The sequence below is a fragment of the Ixodes scapularis genome, unplaced genomic scaffold (genome assembly GCF_016920785.2).
Source record: "Ixodes scapularis isolate PalLabHiFi unplaced genomic scaffold, ASM1692078v2 ptg000101l_1___fragment_3__unscaffolded, whole genome shotgun sequence".
Taxonomy (NCBI): domain Eukaryota; kingdom Metazoa; phylum Arthropoda; class Arachnida; order Ixodida; family Ixodidae; genus Ixodes; species Ixodes scapularis.
In genome coordinates this window covers 590,016-606,650 of record NW_024609911.1, presented here as the reverse complement: position 1 = coordinate 606,650, position 16,635 = coordinate 590,016, and the positions used below count along the sequence as shown (strand labels likewise).

Sequence of the window (16,635 nt, the reverse complement as noted above, 5' to 3'; positions counted from 1 at the left end):
AAGCACACACACAGACGCACATTCATGCAGACATGCACACGCACGCACACATACACGCACGCGCACAGGGACGTGGCATACACGCGCGCGCTCCCGCGCACACATGCACACAGACGCATGCACGCCTGCACACACCAGTGTTGCACACGCAATCGCATCCGCAGAGGCACGCACACGGACTCTCGCGTTCACACCTACACACACACACACAACGCACGTAAAAAATGCATTTAATTTTTTTAACGTAATCTAAACCCTGAGACAAGGAGAAATAAAATAACGGAGAGGGCAAGTTGTTTTGTCTGTTATTTTGTTTATCATTGTCTCAGGGTTTACTTTCGTTCCTTGATCTTTCAAACCTGCCGGAATCTATACCGAAACTACCTCAAGTATAGTTTCGGTTTCTTTGCATGGGCAGCGCTTTGAAGTAAAACCGGTAAAACCGTTAAACCGGCCGGCCAAGACAATCCATCTTTTCAAAGGCGTCGCAGACTCGCAGTTTCATCTGGACGTGTCGTTTGGACGTGTTGACGGATTTAAAGGTGAGATATTATCTGCAACATTCTTTCGAACACTTGTTATTTGTTCGGGAACCTGGTAAGTGAATATAGAAACCTTTTATTGTTTACATTTGATGGGAGCGACCACATATGTCTGACTGTCTCTTTCGTGGTTTCGCGGATTGCTTTCGCTCTTTAAAAATACCCTGTGCCCAGAGTGCCCTCATTCAATTGCATTCTCACGGCGATATTTTGGGGGTTCTTATGGTATCCGCGAGTTTATCGTTAATATTTCATTTTGAAGTTCTGCCGTGGTACTAGCGACATGATAACGGGGTGATCTGCTTTCAACTTCTCAACCTGTACTATCGCGGACAAAATGAGCTGAAACAGCGCTCCGACCTGCGCCGCCCGTCGCCTTGCTCCGCACGCACGGCGCACCCTGAGGCCGAGATAAATTCTCTCTTGCGCTCGCTGCGCCACTGCGCTCTTCCGTCCGTCTGCTAGCGAGACGGCTTGTGCGACAGCGGGCGTGTGCGTGGTAGGGCGGCAAGGGGGGGGTGGGGGTGGGGGGGGGGGGGGGGGGGGGATGTGCATTGTTGAGGTTGTTCAGGCCACAGTTCAGGCGTTCCGCTCTAGGCAAGGGGTTTTGCGATTCGGCAAAGTCCCTCTCACGCCACGAGGCGGCGTTTTGTTGCCTCCGTCGGATGATTCATGTCCCCATGTGGCGTGTAATTTTTACGGTCACTGTCGTCGTCGCTGCCCTCCTCGGCCTCTTCTCCGTAGCCAAGGGCCTGTGCTATACCGCACTACAACGCGCTTTGCCCTTTATGGTCGATGCTACTGCGTTGTCCCAAGATGTGTTCGACAGTCTCCTCGTCGCCGCCACAGAGCTCGCAGTTTGGATCTTCTCCATAGAGCTCAAATCTGCGTCTCTGGGTCAGTAGGGAGCCCGTTCGAGCCTGGAACAGCAGCGCGCTGGCTCGGTCTCCCTGCTAGTGTGGATAGGGCGCTGGTTCCTTCTTGTGTTTCCTGTACAGTTGGAGGCTGAGTATCCTCTGCATTGTCCTTCTCCAGTCCTCTATTCCGGCCCGTGTCACCACTGCCCGTATTGTCCTCGCCCACTCCTGTTCCGTCGTCACCAGATGTCTTGTTGTGCCCCCACCGTACTTAGAATCTATGGTCTTTATTCTCTTCATCCAGCCTGTCTTGGGCCCCTGATATCGGATGTGGTAGTACATCCTTCTGGCGTAGCTCTCCTGGGGAAGGAACTTTAGTCTGCCCATGTATGCAAGCTTCGACCTGTCCTCTCGTATCTCGTGGGTAGACATCCCATTTCCCCGGTTACCGCTGCGTTTGCTGTGCAGCTCAGCAGCCATCTCCCCAGTCTGTATTGATGTCGATCCAGACACTTTACCACTGTCTCGCTGTATGTAAGCGCATCATTCGCGTAAGTCACTGCTCGGACTGCAAGGGATTTCCATAGTAGCCTCCCAATAGAGTGTCTATTGTATGAGTGCCTGGCGAGATGCCACACCACCCCCTTCAGTTTGTTTGACTTTTTAATTACGTTTTTTTCCTCTTTGGTCAGGTAGTCCTTGCTGTGCGTTATTGTTACACCAAGGTAATTGTAGGCTGTTGTTTTCTGTACTGTTTAATTTTGTAGGTAAAAGCTGGTGTCCAAATTCACGTTGGAGCCCATCCACTGCGTTCTTCCTGCATTAAATTTCAGGTTGTCCCTCGCTGCCACCCCTGTGCAGATGTCAATCATGTGCTGCATATCGGTTGAGGACTCTGCGAGGAGCACCACATCATTCGCAAAGGCCAGGCATGGGATGCGCATGTATTCTTCCTGTCCGTCCTTGGTCGTAGTGCTCAAGCCCAACCCTGCCCCTTCCTCCTCCAGATGTTTGAGATGTTTGAGAAGGTCGTTTGTGTACACATTAAACAGTGTTGGCGATAGGGGACGCTCCTGTCTCAGTCCAATACTTATTGGTACTGGTTTTGATTTGTAGTTTTCTAATGTGTACCAGGCCTCGCAACCCCTGTACAAGCTCTTCAGGTGTTCGACACTTTCCTTTTCGAGTCCGCTTTTCTACATCTTATCCCATAATCTTTGGTGTGGTACTGCATCATATGCTTTCTCTAGGTCTAGGAATCCCAGGAACAACTGGGAGTTCTGGATGTTTTTCATTTCTATGGCTTGGGATTAACGTAAATAGGTTATCGCTTGTTCTTCTGTTTTGCCGAAAGCCATTTTGAGCTTCTACGAAAAAGTTGTTTTTATCATACAAGATCTGTAGCCTGTGGTTTATTATGCTTGCAAATAATTTGCAGACTGCTGATTATTGCGATTGGTCAATAGGCATTGAGGTCTTTTGGGTCTGCTTGTTTCCCTTTATATAGGAGCTTTACTCTTGCCTGTTTCCACACTTACGGTATTTCTGTTGACACCAGGCGTTCATTAAAACATGTTCTGAGGTTGTTTGCTTCCTCTTTTTTAATTGCCTTCAGGAACTCGTTCGGAATATCATCCATACCGGTTGCCTTCTTGTTTTTCAGTCGTCTTATTTGCCTCTTCATTTCCCCCGTGGTTATAGGATCTAGTATGGAATGCTTCTGTATTTTGCGTTTTCCCAAAGTTTCTTTTTGACTGTATGTCTCTTCCGGGGTTTGCTTCAGTTTTTTGTTGTTGCTGTAAGAAGTACTCAGTCATCCATTCTTCTATTTCGCATTTTTCTTTCAGGTCTTTGCCCCCTCTTTGCAGCATACGTGTCTGTTCTTTCTTTTTTTCTGCATGCATTGTAGTAATTTGTCTCCAGAATGTCTCGTTAGATTTTTTCCCCTTTTTCAGTATGTCTTCCTCTGTCTTTCTGCAGAACTGTTGAATTTTTGTGGCCACTATACTTTGTTTCACCTTGTGTTGTACCGCAGGAAAGGCTACAAGCGCGAGCTCCTTGCTCAATGGCACACCTCGGCGGCACAAGCTCTCGTGCACCAAGGGCAGCTGCCAACGCTATGAGCTCACACTTCTAGCCTTCGCTGCGGTACAACATGAGGTGAAACGGGGTATAGTGCCTTCACTCGAACTCTTTGTTCTTCAAAACATTCCCACAGGTAGTCTTGGGTGTAGCCTTTTCGTTGTGCCCACCTGTGCTGCCTGTTGATCTCTCGTCTTCCCAATTGCCTCCTTTACCTCCTGTCGAACCAGGGCCTTCGGTTTTATTGTTTCCCTTTCCTGGTTTTTTCCACTTGTTCTTTGGCTGTTTGGGTAATTAGGCTCATTAGTTCTTCATATGTGTTGTCTTTTGTAATTTTTTTCTCCAATTCTGATGCAAATTTTTCTATTTTATGTTCTGCTCCTAGCTTCCAGTGGTTTTCCTGGATGTTTTTATTTTTTTCTGTCTTTGGTTGTTGGTGTTTAGTTTTAGCAGTATTCTGTTATAATTGCTTGCACAGCTGCTTACCTTGCTCTCGTCTATGTGTATAGCATCTAGATGTTTTCTTTGCCTGCCTCGTCGTTTATGAGGATATAGTCAATTGTTGATTTTTGGTTGTTGCGGCTCCAGGTTGTTTTTCCCTTGCATTGTGGCTCCAGGTTAACTATAGTTAAAGGAGGGGGGTTCAACAATTTTATGGTTAAAAGAATTTGCATCTCCTCATTTTTACGCTGTTTATCGTGCCCCGGGGGATAGAGAAACCATTTCCTTCCTTCAAAATGTTGCGATTCCGCTGCATAATTGCAAAGCAAAAGCCGAGCTTTTTCCCCCACTTGCAGCCGCAAGTGGCAGCCGGAGGAACTACGGCTAGAAGATTACGTGACTTCGCTCGGCTCTAAGCTGCAGCCTAACGCCCGCTATTGTCAGCAGAGAGAGGGAGAGGAAGTGTCCTCCGAGACAGCACACGGGAACCCACACGGCACTCCGAAGGACGTCACTAGGAGGGGGACCCGGTGTGACCCTGAAGACTGGAAGTGAGTTGAGGGGTGCCCGAAATGCCAATATTTATCTTTTTTTATGCAACAACTAGGACACGCTGGAGAAATCGGTTTTCTGTTTGTTACTTCAGAAGTGTCAGAGGGCAACTTCCACAAATTTTTGACCGAAGTCCGGAAATCGTTGCACCCCCCCCCCCCCCTTTATGCTGTGTTTTTTACTAGTTTCCTGAGTTCTGCTGCTTTGCTTTCCCTACCATCCAGTTCTAATATATGGCAGTTAAAGTCACCCACAATCATTATCGGTTCATTTTGGAAGGTTGAGCCAATGTCTTTTGAGATGCAGTCGTAAATTGATTTGTTCCATGCCGGATCTTCATTTGCCGTTGCCGAGTAGGTTGTGCAGATGGCGCCACTTGCCCTCGAGGCTTCCAGCGCTCCCTCAATGGTCTAACCCGAGCGACTGGCAGCAAAGTTACAATACCTGACAAAAGTATTGTATCCTTGTCCCCAACTTTGTCGGTTCTTTATAGAAGGAAATAAAACTAACTGAAAAACCTAAAATTGTAGTCACTTGAATTTTTTTTTTTTCTGTGAAAAGGCATTTTGATAAGTACCGAAGCAGACATCATCTGCTTCTGTCCTCGCGAATGCCAACAGTCGTTTACATGCACTTGCATTAATTGCTTATGTTCAGTTTTATTTTATAACCAACTAGCGTTCCTTAAACTGCAGTTAACGCGTGAACAACATAGTCTGGGCCCGTTTGCTCAAAGCGCTAACAGCGGCTAAAGTTTGCCGCAGTACCTAGGAGAGGGATTATTATATCACGTGACTGGCTCGGTAAAGATGCGGGGAAACATGGCGGTGCCCCGGTGAGTGAGTGCCGCTCGCTTTGGAACTAATATGTCGTTGTAGCTTTAATATCGGGCGCGTTAGTCAGCAACAAATGGTGCGGGAGGCTTTCACTTTGCCTTACCTTACTTAAATCGCAAAGCATGAGCAATGACCTCGCCGCATTTTCTTATAGTCTTTTGATTCTGGCCATTACTAAGCCTAAATGAACGCAATAATTGTCGGCATGGCAACGTCTTTGGAGAGCGGATTGCCTTGACTGAATCGGCCGGGTATTGATAGCACACAAAAGCAGACAGCGTCCCATTAGACCTTTTTCTAAACTACCCAAGCATCGAGAACAACGCTGGAAGTGTAATTCTACGGTCCGCGCGCGCTGGCCTTTCTCTTATAAAAGATTCAAAGTAAATAAACATAATAAGGCTTTGACGAACGTGCGTGCAAGGCAAAATTTGTTTTAGACTTTTTGCTTTTGAACAATTACTACTGCAGACGCCAGCACGTGCAATGCCTGTAACTGCACTCGGTGCTTGGGAAATTTAGAAAAAGGTCTATTGGGACGCTGTACAAGCTTGCACAGCGTCTTTGCGGAGCAGAGCCGCTGAGCTGCTTCGCCTAACTACACTTAGCCGCCTAACTCCACAAACAATTTTGTTCTTAATGTCCCTCAAGTCGGGTAAGCAAATGGCAAAATTAAAAGTGTCCTAATGTCACTCTTATTTATTTTGCTTGGGGTACATGTGAACGAATAAAAAAAAATACACCCGTTATGTGGCACACTTACCTTTGGTAATGGAGCATTTCGCATCATTGGTGATTTCCTTCTCTTGCGATTAGAACGTGCAAACACTGTTGAAATGGCAGTCTTCTGCTTCAGCTTCATCCAGCCATCTGCGCGATTTTGCTCAAACTGGGATTCTTGAAAGTGCCTAGAAAAATATAATTTATTTTACCTTATAATGCCCTATAATTAATGTTTACATGCTTAGTTGCTTTATGTACATTAAATCCAGGACACTTATAACTTTCAATTTACTTAGCAGTCACTAGTTTAAACAGGGCTGTCATAACCAGGGCCCCTTAGATGTTGCAGATAGTGAACATGAGAAATGCACATAATTAAAATTACCTTTGCCGTTTTGTTTCATTTAAATTCCATGTGCTCGTATATCTTTATGCAACAAACAAAGATCATAGCTTTAGTGATCGCACCATGCTTATCTTGATTGCAACGAACTAATTATGTCTCACTTTTCTTGAGTTGAGCCAAAGTTTGAACTGCATATATGACCAGATCAATGCTATTGACAGTAATTTATAAATTCATACCGTCTGTAATCGTAGCTATAGATGCGATCACGCAAGGCACAAGTGATCATTTCCATAGTGGAAAGTTTTTGGAATAAATGAAAAGGTTCTTACCTCAGAAAGTCGGGAACCAGCTGTTGGCGTCCACGTGTCGCGCTTTATTTTTATTAGCCAGAGTTTCCCTCATTTTTTTCTTTCGGAATAATAAACAACTGAAAGCCGTCATGGCTGCTGTTAGAGCACCCGATGGCGCAGCAACAAATCATTTTTGTCTTTGAAAATAAAAGCTCAGAAAATCAAGGAGCCGGTAAACCTCCAGAGTAGCCTATGCACGCGTACGGGGAATAAAAACAAAAATGGTGGTCAGGAGCGTGTCATGTGCAGCGGGTTCATCGTTGCCACGTGGTTGCTAGGGCCAACGTCAATGCCGTTGGGAGGAGTCAAGGGTCCGCATGGGTTCACCGAGGACAATGGATGGCCTAACTCTCCCCTATCTATGGCTCTGACCCTTGGCAGGTGGAGGCACCATCTGTGAGATGCTGTCACAAACAGCGGCATTCTGTCTGCTGCTTCTCAGGGACGGCGTCTTATAGTCAAAAACAGTTTTCCACCTCTAACTTTTTATTCTGGTAATGATATGCGTTAAAACTTGAGCATCTCGCTTGAATGGCTGCGGCTATGTTCTAACGGAGTTTGAGCTTTCTCCAAAGTCTAGTTTATTTTTGCGGTACAAAAACCAGGGTTCGATTTTTTTCATAGACGTTCTGTACAATAAGCTATTGCACCCTCCTCCTTGCTAAAAGTTCTAGTTAAGGTTGTTTTACTTATTATATGGTGTGTCTCTCTTCATGACATAAACTAAAGTGAAGTCTGAATTTTGTTATAGGTGCCACCCTGACCAGGCTGAAGCTGACATGATTAGCAAGCATCGTAGCGTGAGTTGAGTGAAATGACAGCATATATTGACTACTGTGTGGATGTCCGTGCTTCGTGGCAGTCATACGATAACAGTTGTCTTGACGTCACTTGTGTTGATGGAAGGTTGCCCTATTATGTCATTACGAACTATTATTTATTTTTATTCATTTGGGGAGCTCGTGGGCCATTACAGGGAGTAACTTTGTACAGCATCCTTGTCTAAGGGCTATACCATATTAATTTGCTGTTGTGTTTCCTGTTGGAGGATAATGACTTATTTGCATTGCATTCCAAATCTCACTTTTTAATTACTTCAATAATACTTAGTAGCTGGCATTTGATGTCAGCTTCTGCCACATCAACCCATGACCTTTGATTGTGTGCCAAACACACCACTAAATAAAAATGGATTCATTATTACGTTTCGTTCCTCCATTGCATAGGATATGGGAATCCCAGCAATTACATTCTCCAACTGTATTTTGTAATACTCACAATTTCAAATTATGTTAACAATTTTATAAACCTCCGAGTCACTCGTTAACTGATCAATTATTTAAATAAATGTCAACTGTTAACCGGTTGCAAGTTTGTAATTAATGCACAGCCCCACACTGCATTACTGTTTGTGTATAATATAAGGAAATGTTGAGTAAACATACAGGTTATTTAAATAACTTTTATGTCTGACCCATTATATTCAGTGTTTTCTAGATAAGTTTGAAGTTATATAAGAGAGTGCTCATCTTAAAATTAAGCCATACCACTGGATGTACACTAGTGTGTGACCTATACATATGTTCCCAGCGAAATGAAAGAAGTCATTTAAGAAGGACTAACCACTTGCTTTGCTGTTTGTGTTGTCTTCTTTTAGGTGCATGGGTGTTTACGTCTAAAAGTGTTAAAGTGAAATTTGCTGCAGGACTGGTTTTCCTGACTCAGCTGGCTTGTCTGGCAGCTTGCAACCTACGGGAACCTGAGGAACTGCATCACAAGAGTGAAAGGGACGCCCACCCAGCGCTTCTTCGAGGGTGGTGCCTTGAAGGGAGAACTGCGCCTAAAGTGAATGCCATGGCAGGTGGGTCATTACAGTGAACTCCTAGCACAAATAATCCCAAACAAAAAATTATTAACAAATGGGTTAGAAACAAAGAATGGAAATATGGAAAAAGAGGTGGAGGTGAACACACCGTAGCACTGTGTTTTATGCGTCTGTTCTCTTCTGTCCTTTGCACCGTTTTTTGTTTTTGTCTTAAATGATGGTTTATCATTTAGTCAGTATCAGCACTAGTGAACAAAAGTATGCTCTCAATCATTCCTATGAATTAACTGTGTGCTTGCAACTTAATCACAAAAATTGTTTATGCTTGTGTCTAGAAATGTAACTCGTAATCTATTAAAGGGACATTGATATGGTGTTTATGCTTGTTGAGGTTTTTGTTTAAACATGACCTACGATATTCCAACTACCCAGAACATTACTTGCGGATCCAAATTTGTTTGTTTCTGCTCAAAAACAGCCATTCTTGAATTGGTTGCTTGCTATCACATTCACTCTCTTTTTCATGGTTATCTGGGGTTTAAACTGTATGTACCAAATATATTCAAAGTTTTGCATCATCTAAGGCACACACGCAACATTAAAAAAAAAAGAATATGGACCCCATTTTTGTGGTCTCCAAAAGCCAGCAAAACTGCTGATTGAAAAAAAAAATCTTACACAGATCACAGGAAGTACGTATGCATATCATATTCAATACAGTGACGTACTGCGGGCGATGGTGACGCATGATGCACCAACGTTGCGACGGATGAGGGGTCTTTACTTCGGAACGGTCATTTGTGATACCAGCCAATTGATCTTCAAGCGCAGACATTGAGCGTTTGTCGTGCGAAATAATCGCACGACAAACGGTGCACGCAAATTCGTCGTCATCGTCTTTTCGGTTTCGAACTGCAGAGTTTTTTGGCTTTATTAAATATATACGTGGCTGTGTAGTAAAATATTTCCTGGCTAGTCTCTTGACACAAATTAAATCGCTTGGGCGTGTTAGTGTCTCTTTTAGGGCGTGTTAGTGTCTCTTTAAAGAACAAAACCGAGGTGCAAGCTGGCACAGGTTAAACAAGGTGAATCACCCAATACAGTAGTAGGGATTCATGAAGGATGATGCAAACACTGAAGTCTAAAAGAATGGGCTAAAAATAAATAGGCAACCCTGAAGAGGGAGACACAAAGGCACTCTTTACAAATATTATTTTCCTGCTTACAACCACCCTACAAAGGGAATTCGTTCCCGGATATTGCAGCCTTCTACTGTACGCAACCCCGAAGTTCCCCAAGACAACAAATGAAACGAAGCAACCTACGAACCTCTGAATAAATGTGGTTGAAAGAAGAATAGCTTGAGTTTTTAACCTAGGAAGTACAAAAACATCATACACAAGGTCAAGTTTCCAAAAACGGGTGGACATCGAACTTGTTTCTAACGAAAAAATACAGGCAAAAAGCAGTAGCATAGCCAAGAATTTTTTTTTTTTTTTCTTTTTAGGGGGGGTGGCTGGGATGTCCTTTACTTCGGGTTCGGAGAGGGGTAAGGGGTCAAAATGTTTGTGTATAATATTATAGGGTCGGCTGGATTTCGGGGTGGGGCTGAAGCCCCATAAGCACCCCTCCCCCTCCCTGGCTACGTCCCTGTACGCCTGTTCCACTCAGAGTCGAAACACAGAAAGGGCTTAGTCAACGCATTTCTATGCTTTATCAATATTATTATTATTGATTCTTGCAGTATATGCTTGTAGTCATTCCCTTCGGTCAAAACTATTTCAGCAGGATCCCATAAGGGCGCACAAATATTACATTTATTCAAGTGGTTTTTTTTTGTTGCTTTTCTTGCAGAATTTGTTGCAAGGATTGCATAAAAACAGGGGTCAGTATTTGGAACTGTGAAAACATTTGAGGGAATAATTGTGACCCTTTATGGATCTGTCCTGAAAACGTTTTGACCCAAGAGAATGTCCACAAATTTATACTGAAAGAATCAGTAACAAAATTGAAGCTTGTAACTGTGGTGAATAAGTCTTTCCTATGCTTTGACTGTGAGTGGAAGAACTTTTTTAGCCTATATCTTTTTCCCTAGAACCAGGCTTGATGTCCCTCTCTTTTAGGAAGTTAATGTTGTGTATGGTGCTTTTCTATTTTCTAGGCTATAAGCTCGAGGGTATTCCCTGTTTCTTTGATCACATTTACACAGAGGTTAGTAGGTTGCTTCTTTGTATCTCTGTCCTTGAGTATGTTGGGGGTCGTGCTGAGTCCTGGACAGTGCAAGCTGAAATGTTAGTGCAATGACCGAAATCCACTGCTTGCTGGGCTTCTACAAGAGATGCTGAAATAGCAATAAGAGGCGGTTTGAGGACAAGAGTGCATGGCCACTGCTATGCCACTCTGCCTGTTTCTCATCGTTTAGGAGCACCTCGATTTGAGTCATATTTATGTTTTGCTATCGCCTAGCCGTGCTTGTTGGCGCCTCAATTATCTGGGCCGGTGGCCTTTGTCCCAGCCCAATAACTTTGTCCTATGACTCAGCAGGCAAACATAATGGTGACTATAAACAATGCCAGGAGCAGCACATCTGCAGCAAGGTGTGCTGTTCTCAACCATGATCAAGCCGAGTCAGGCATCATGCCACTGCAATCTCTTCTGAACGTTATCTTTTATCGCTAGTTGAAGTTTTCTTGTTAAGGCAGTGCCACTGTTGTCAGTCGTCGCTTGGTCATTTCAGCTTCTAGCAACAATGACTGGACTGTAGGGCTGAGCATTGATTATAATTTAAGCCTCATTATAATTGCCATCCCTTAACCGATTATTAATAGATTAATCATTCTCATTCCTTTCCATGCATACTCAAAATTATATATATTTTTGTTTGCCTTCGCTGAATGTTTGATAAACAGTATACAAAATTGATTATGAATCAACTTCAATACATAGTTGACAACAGTTTGAGGACACACTCGCAGTTTATTACTTGAGTTGCATGAGGCAAAGAGGTTTGTTGATATTCATCGGCAAGAGCGGCTTCCTTTGATTGTTCTCGCTGTTCTAAACAGACACTCAATATATGTTAAAGTGGCCAGAGCACATGTAACCCTCTGCACCTTGTCTGGAGTTACAAATCTTGCCCTTACAGTTTATTTTAGGTTAAAATTTCACCTAAACTTTGCCCTTCATATGCATGTACTCGGCCATTTCTCTATGGTAAAAGCATTTAATTTTGATTTTCTTTTGGTTCGTCAAAGTTTTACCGGTTGACCGGATAAACAGAATAATCCAGATTAAAGCAATATTTGATTAATTGGTCAGTTATTCTATCCATTGCCCAGCCGTACTCTTCTATAGAAGGCACTAAAGTCCAGCAAAATATTTTTCTTTTGGAGATGGTTGTAAGTGGAAGTGCACCCATGGAAAGGGTTTTTTAAAATCTCCCTTTATATGTTCTGTTGTGTGCCGCTTAATTAAGAACCTTTCTCTCCATTTAAATTTAGCTGAGGCCCAGTCTTCGGTACATTCATCATAAGAAATTTCTTTTAGAGTGAAACTTCAAGGCAATGTCAAAATTATTGCAAGTTGAAGCAAACCAAAATCACAGAATGAAGTGATGGTTTCCTCTTTTGTTTAGAGAGATCTAATGTTTATCAATATTTTGTTTGAAGGTGCTTTTATGACAAAAGGTGTCGCCAACCTCTGCTCAAGACCATGTGGCTTGCGGCTTTAAAACCCATCACATTCAAGTGTTATTTAAATTTTTATCTTCATCATCATCATTTTCTTGAACCACAACATTATTTAGAGCACCAGTTTTACTAAAAAAACTTCCATTGCCAGAGACTCATGCTCTTATTAATTGTGCAATGACAGTGCAGCCACCAACTGCCATTTCTAGTGAAATAGCGGTCTCTGGTGTAACAAATTAACAATGAACAGTGTGGAATAATGAAAAACAGTCCACTGCTGTTTTTCCAAGATCCAGTGACTTGCTTCTGCAGGCATTTATGGTTTTCCAATGCAGTGTAAATGTGATCAAACCAAAACAGAAGATAGAGATGTGCTGCGTTAATGGTCCCTAGACCTTCCGAGTGGTGATGCTCCTCCTCACCTTTTCCTAGGCAACGAGCGAGAGGACTCTTTACTAACGTAATCCATCTTGGGCTTCTGGTATAACGAAGGCCACTGGGAGGGGCTTGAGGGCAGTCTGCCTCGAGGGGAAGTTGACTTCTTGATTGCTGCTACTTGGGGACTCCAAGATAGATGGACGAGGCTTTTCAGCAGACCTAGGCTATCCAGGAGTTTGGGGTGGGCATGCCCCTCTGTGTTAGGGACGTTTGCGAGTTGCGTTACTTTCCTACATGGCGACAGCCGCCTCCTGTGCATAAGTTACCTGGTGCTCATCTTTTGTGTAAGGTTGCTATTCATGTCACTGAAGGAAGCTTTACACTTCTGGTGTGGCATGTTACTTATTTGGCAGCTAGAAAAGCTGTTGCTTGAAGTCAATGTTCAGGTTCTTGGTTTTTGGAGGACCGGAAATATTTTCTAATACACTCGACTCTCAGTAACTCAAACTCCTGAAAGCCACAGACTTTAATTTGAAATATGAGAAGTTTGAATTATCGGAAATTTATGGAAAAGTGATATGAGGCAAAGTATGAAATTGCTATAGCAATAACTACATATACCAAGCAGTTTTTTATACTATCCTCTGCACAGGCCTATTTAAAAAAGGGCACACATAAAACAATGGTGAGGCTTAAAGCAAATATTAATATTGGCCGAATATTTTCTAATTGAATATAGAATAGTTTCTCAAAGCCTTTTACTACTGTTGTGCCGTGCTTAAACAAAAATTCAGCTTAACTTGTGAAGGTTGTTCCCAACCTTCCCCTTGTCCACTTCTAAGCTCAGTTAGTTTTAATATAACTACATATATGAACTGTGGCCTCTGTAAGTCCAATGCCTACATTGGGGTGGCATGTAAATGACAGATTTCACATAAAATTAAACCTAAACAAACGGCCAGCTATCCTAATCGAAGGAATTTATAAATCTGCTTGCTATATGCAAATATTCTTTCTTTCATCTGGAATTTAATCCCCCTTAGAAAAATCAAAGCACAACTAATGAAAGCAGATTGACAGAACAGTGCTCCTTGCATAATCGGGATGGGTTAGTCCCATCGAGCATGCTTCTCACCTAGCACCCGTATACTGCGGCAAAGCAATGACCACGAGCTTCGCGTGTATTGCTTTTCCGGAGTACACAGGTGCTCGATGAGAAGCGCACTCAACGGGGCTAACCCTCCGCAATGAACAAATAGTGTGAATGGAGCGAAAACATTGTTTGAATTAAACAGCTTATAGATGCATTAAAATTTAGGGAAAAAACTAAATTTGTAAATTTGTTTGAATTAATGGCAGTACGAAATATCAGAGTTTGAATTATTGCGAGTCCACTGTACTTTTTTTAGTTCAGACAAAACAGTATTTAGTGGCAGCTCTCAATGCAAATAGTAGTGGTTGTATACTTCATATACTTTTTTTCAGGTGCCGTAGTTTCACAGTTTTAGAGGATTTTAAACGATCACATGAAATTGGTAATACAGCACATCATTATGCTGTAACTCGCCTCTGGCAAGCACATTCCAGTGTTACAAGCAGATTATACTTTTTCATGCAGCCATATGAGTGGCAACTCTTCGATTTTCTGCTTGTCTAGTTTGGTAGAAACATTGTTCCAAAATGGTGACATGAAAAGAAGCTATTAGTCTAAATTAAATTTTGTTTGTCTTGATCCTATAAGTGAATTGCTCTCATATCATTTTGCAGGCAATGTGCTGAGGCTTGGGCCATGTGGAACTGGAGGCAGCCAAGTCATCAAAGAAGATAGGACTTCGGCTCATTCAGAAACCATGTGAACTACGGCACAAGAGGCCCAGGGCACCGGAACAGCTGGCTGAATAAACAGCTAAGCCTTTCAAACATTGAAGTGTGTGCTATCCCAAGGGGAGTAGTTTGAAGGGGATTAGAGTTTTAGACCTCAAGGCAAATAAATGTATTTTTTCCTTCCAAAGGTTGGATACTTCTTGAACAGCTCTGATTCAAAAATACGAAAGAGTTATACAAAGAAGGCGGACAGGACAAACATATTTCGAATTTCAACACATTGGTGTCTTTTTTTGCTGGTATAAATTGACTAACCTGGGGACATGCACTTTTAATCTGACAGTGAATCGAACTGATGACCCTTTCTTCCAGTGTCCATTGAATTCATGATCAGTTAACCAACAGCCTGGCCACCAACACCTTTGAAATTTTTGGACTAGGCAATATATATATCCTTCGGAGACTATATTCTTGTGAAATCGGTAAACTGTTTCTTTGTTGTTTGTTTGCCTAGTAGATAACATACACTGTAAATGACACCAATTTTTTTTGTACGGGGAGACAAGAAACATTGCACATCATTTGTGCCAGACTTCGGAGGTGGTTGTTGGAAAGCTAGTGCAACTGCAATTTAGCCTAGACTTTGATTATCATGAGCAATTGCAACTAGGTAGGTTTTTGTCAATCTTTTTTCTTTTTGCACAGCGAAGCAGCAGGTGCTGTAACATGAAGGTTCAATAAGAATGGGTGCGTCATATGATGTTCAGATCACAAAGACCTCTATCTGGATGCCTCCTAGCTGATCCACCCCAGTGCCTTGAGTGCATTACAGTGATGCCTAGAGCTTGAGTATTGTTGCCTGCAACATGATGAACCTACAAACACAAACATCTGTTCTCGCATGTTATTTTGCCTTTAGATTGGGGAGAAAACTGCCGTCTGCTATACCTTTAGTGGCAATGAAAATGCCACAGCTAGCATTATTTGCCCCATGGCCGAGGTGAAAATGACCTTCGGCTATGCCTTTTCTGGCCAGGCAAATGTCACATTGTTTTTTGCTCAATGGCCGAGGTGAAAACAAAGCCAGGCTAATGCCGCGTCGGTAATTTCTCCATGGCCAGGCTGAAAACGACCCTCGGATATACCTTTGTGGCCTAGCAGATGCCGGCCCTCATTCTTTGCTCAATAGCCGAGAAGAAATCAAGGCCTCGGTGGCCTAGCAAATGCCGGCCCTCGGTCTTTGCTTAATGGCCGAGGTGAAATCAAGGCCTCGGTGGCCTAGCACATGCCGGCCCTTGTTTTTTGCCCAATGGCCGAGGTGAAAACGAGACCTCGGTTATACATCTGTGGCCAGGCTAATGCCGCGTCGGTATTTGCTCCGTGGCCAGGCTGAAAACGACGCTCGGATATACCTTTGTGGCCTAGCAGATGCCGGCCCTCGTTCTTTGCTCAATGGCCGAGATGAAATCAAGGCCTCGGTGGCCTAGCAAATGCCGGCCCTCGGTCTTTGCTTAATGGCCGAGGTGAAATCAAGGCCTCGGTGGCCTAGCACATGCCGGCCCTTGTGTTTTGCCCAATGGCCGAGGTGAAAACGAGACCTCGGTTATACATCTGTGGCCAGGCTAATGCCGCGTCGGTATTTGCTCCATGGCCAGGCTGAAAACGACCCTTGGATACACCTTTGTGGCCTAGCAGATGCCGGCCCTCGTTCTTTGCTCAATGGCCGAGGTGAAAACGAGGCCTCGGTGGCCTAGCAAATGCCGGCCCTCGGTCTTTGCTTAATGGCCGAGGTGAAATCAAGGCCTCGGTGGCCTAGCAAATGCCGGTCCTTGTTTTTTGCCCAATGGCCGAGGTGAAAACGAGACCTCGGTGGCCTGGCAAATGCCGGCCCTCGTGTTTTTGCCCTGTGGCCGAGGTGAAAACAAGGCCTTGGCAACTGGGCAAATGCCGGGCTAGGCCCTTCCTTGGTGGCCAACATGTAAAAAAATACCTTGGATGGCCGAGAGTTTGCCGAGCACTGCCCTTTGCCAATGGCCGAGCTGAATTCGAGGCATCGGTGGCCTGGCTTTTGCCGACCATGGTTTTTGGTTGTCCACCGAGGATTTGCCGGTGGCCGACCAAATTGATCGTTGGCCTAGCAATGGCCGAGGCATGGCCGATGATTTTAGAAAATTCTGTGCTACTTGG

At 43.7% G+C, this 16,635-nt stretch overlaps 1 protein-coding gene and 1 long non-coding RNA gene across 5 annotated transcripts; both read left to right on the top strand.

Annotated features, from left to right (window-relative positions):
* Positions 1-287: 287 nt before the first annotated feature.
* On the top strand, positions 288-8,533 carry LOC121833945. 4 transcript variants are annotated; one of them, XM_042287661.1, is made up of 5 exons: positions 288-542; positions 2,233-2,328; positions 4,279-4,473; positions 7,484-7,532; positions 8,438-8,533. In XM_042287661.1, the coding sequence occupies exons 2-5, from the start codon at positions 2,261-2,263 to the stop codon at positions 8,450-8,452; spliced, it is 327 nt and encodes a 108-aa protein (XP_042143595.1). In that variant the 5' UTR covers positions 288-542; positions 2,233-2,260; the 3' UTR covers positions 8,453-8,533. The 4 variants fall into 4 exon arrangements, 2 of the variants coding, with proteins under 2 accessions (XP_042143595.1, XP_042143594.1); XM_042287660.1 differs by having other exon boundaries at positions 8,390-8,514; XR_006076946.1 differs by lacking the exons at positions 2,233-2,328; positions 8,438-8,533 and having other exon boundaries at positions 296-542; positions 7,484-8,368.
* A 22-nt stretch (positions 8,534-8,555) lies between these two features.
* LOC121833947 lies at positions 8,556-14,635 on the top strand. Its single transcript, XR_006076949.1, has 2 exons — positions 8,556-8,593; positions 14,392-14,635. It is a non-coding gene; the product is annotated as an uncharacterized LOC121833947 (long non-coding RNA).
* The last annotated feature ends 2,000 nt before the right edge of the window (positions 14,636-16,635 follow it).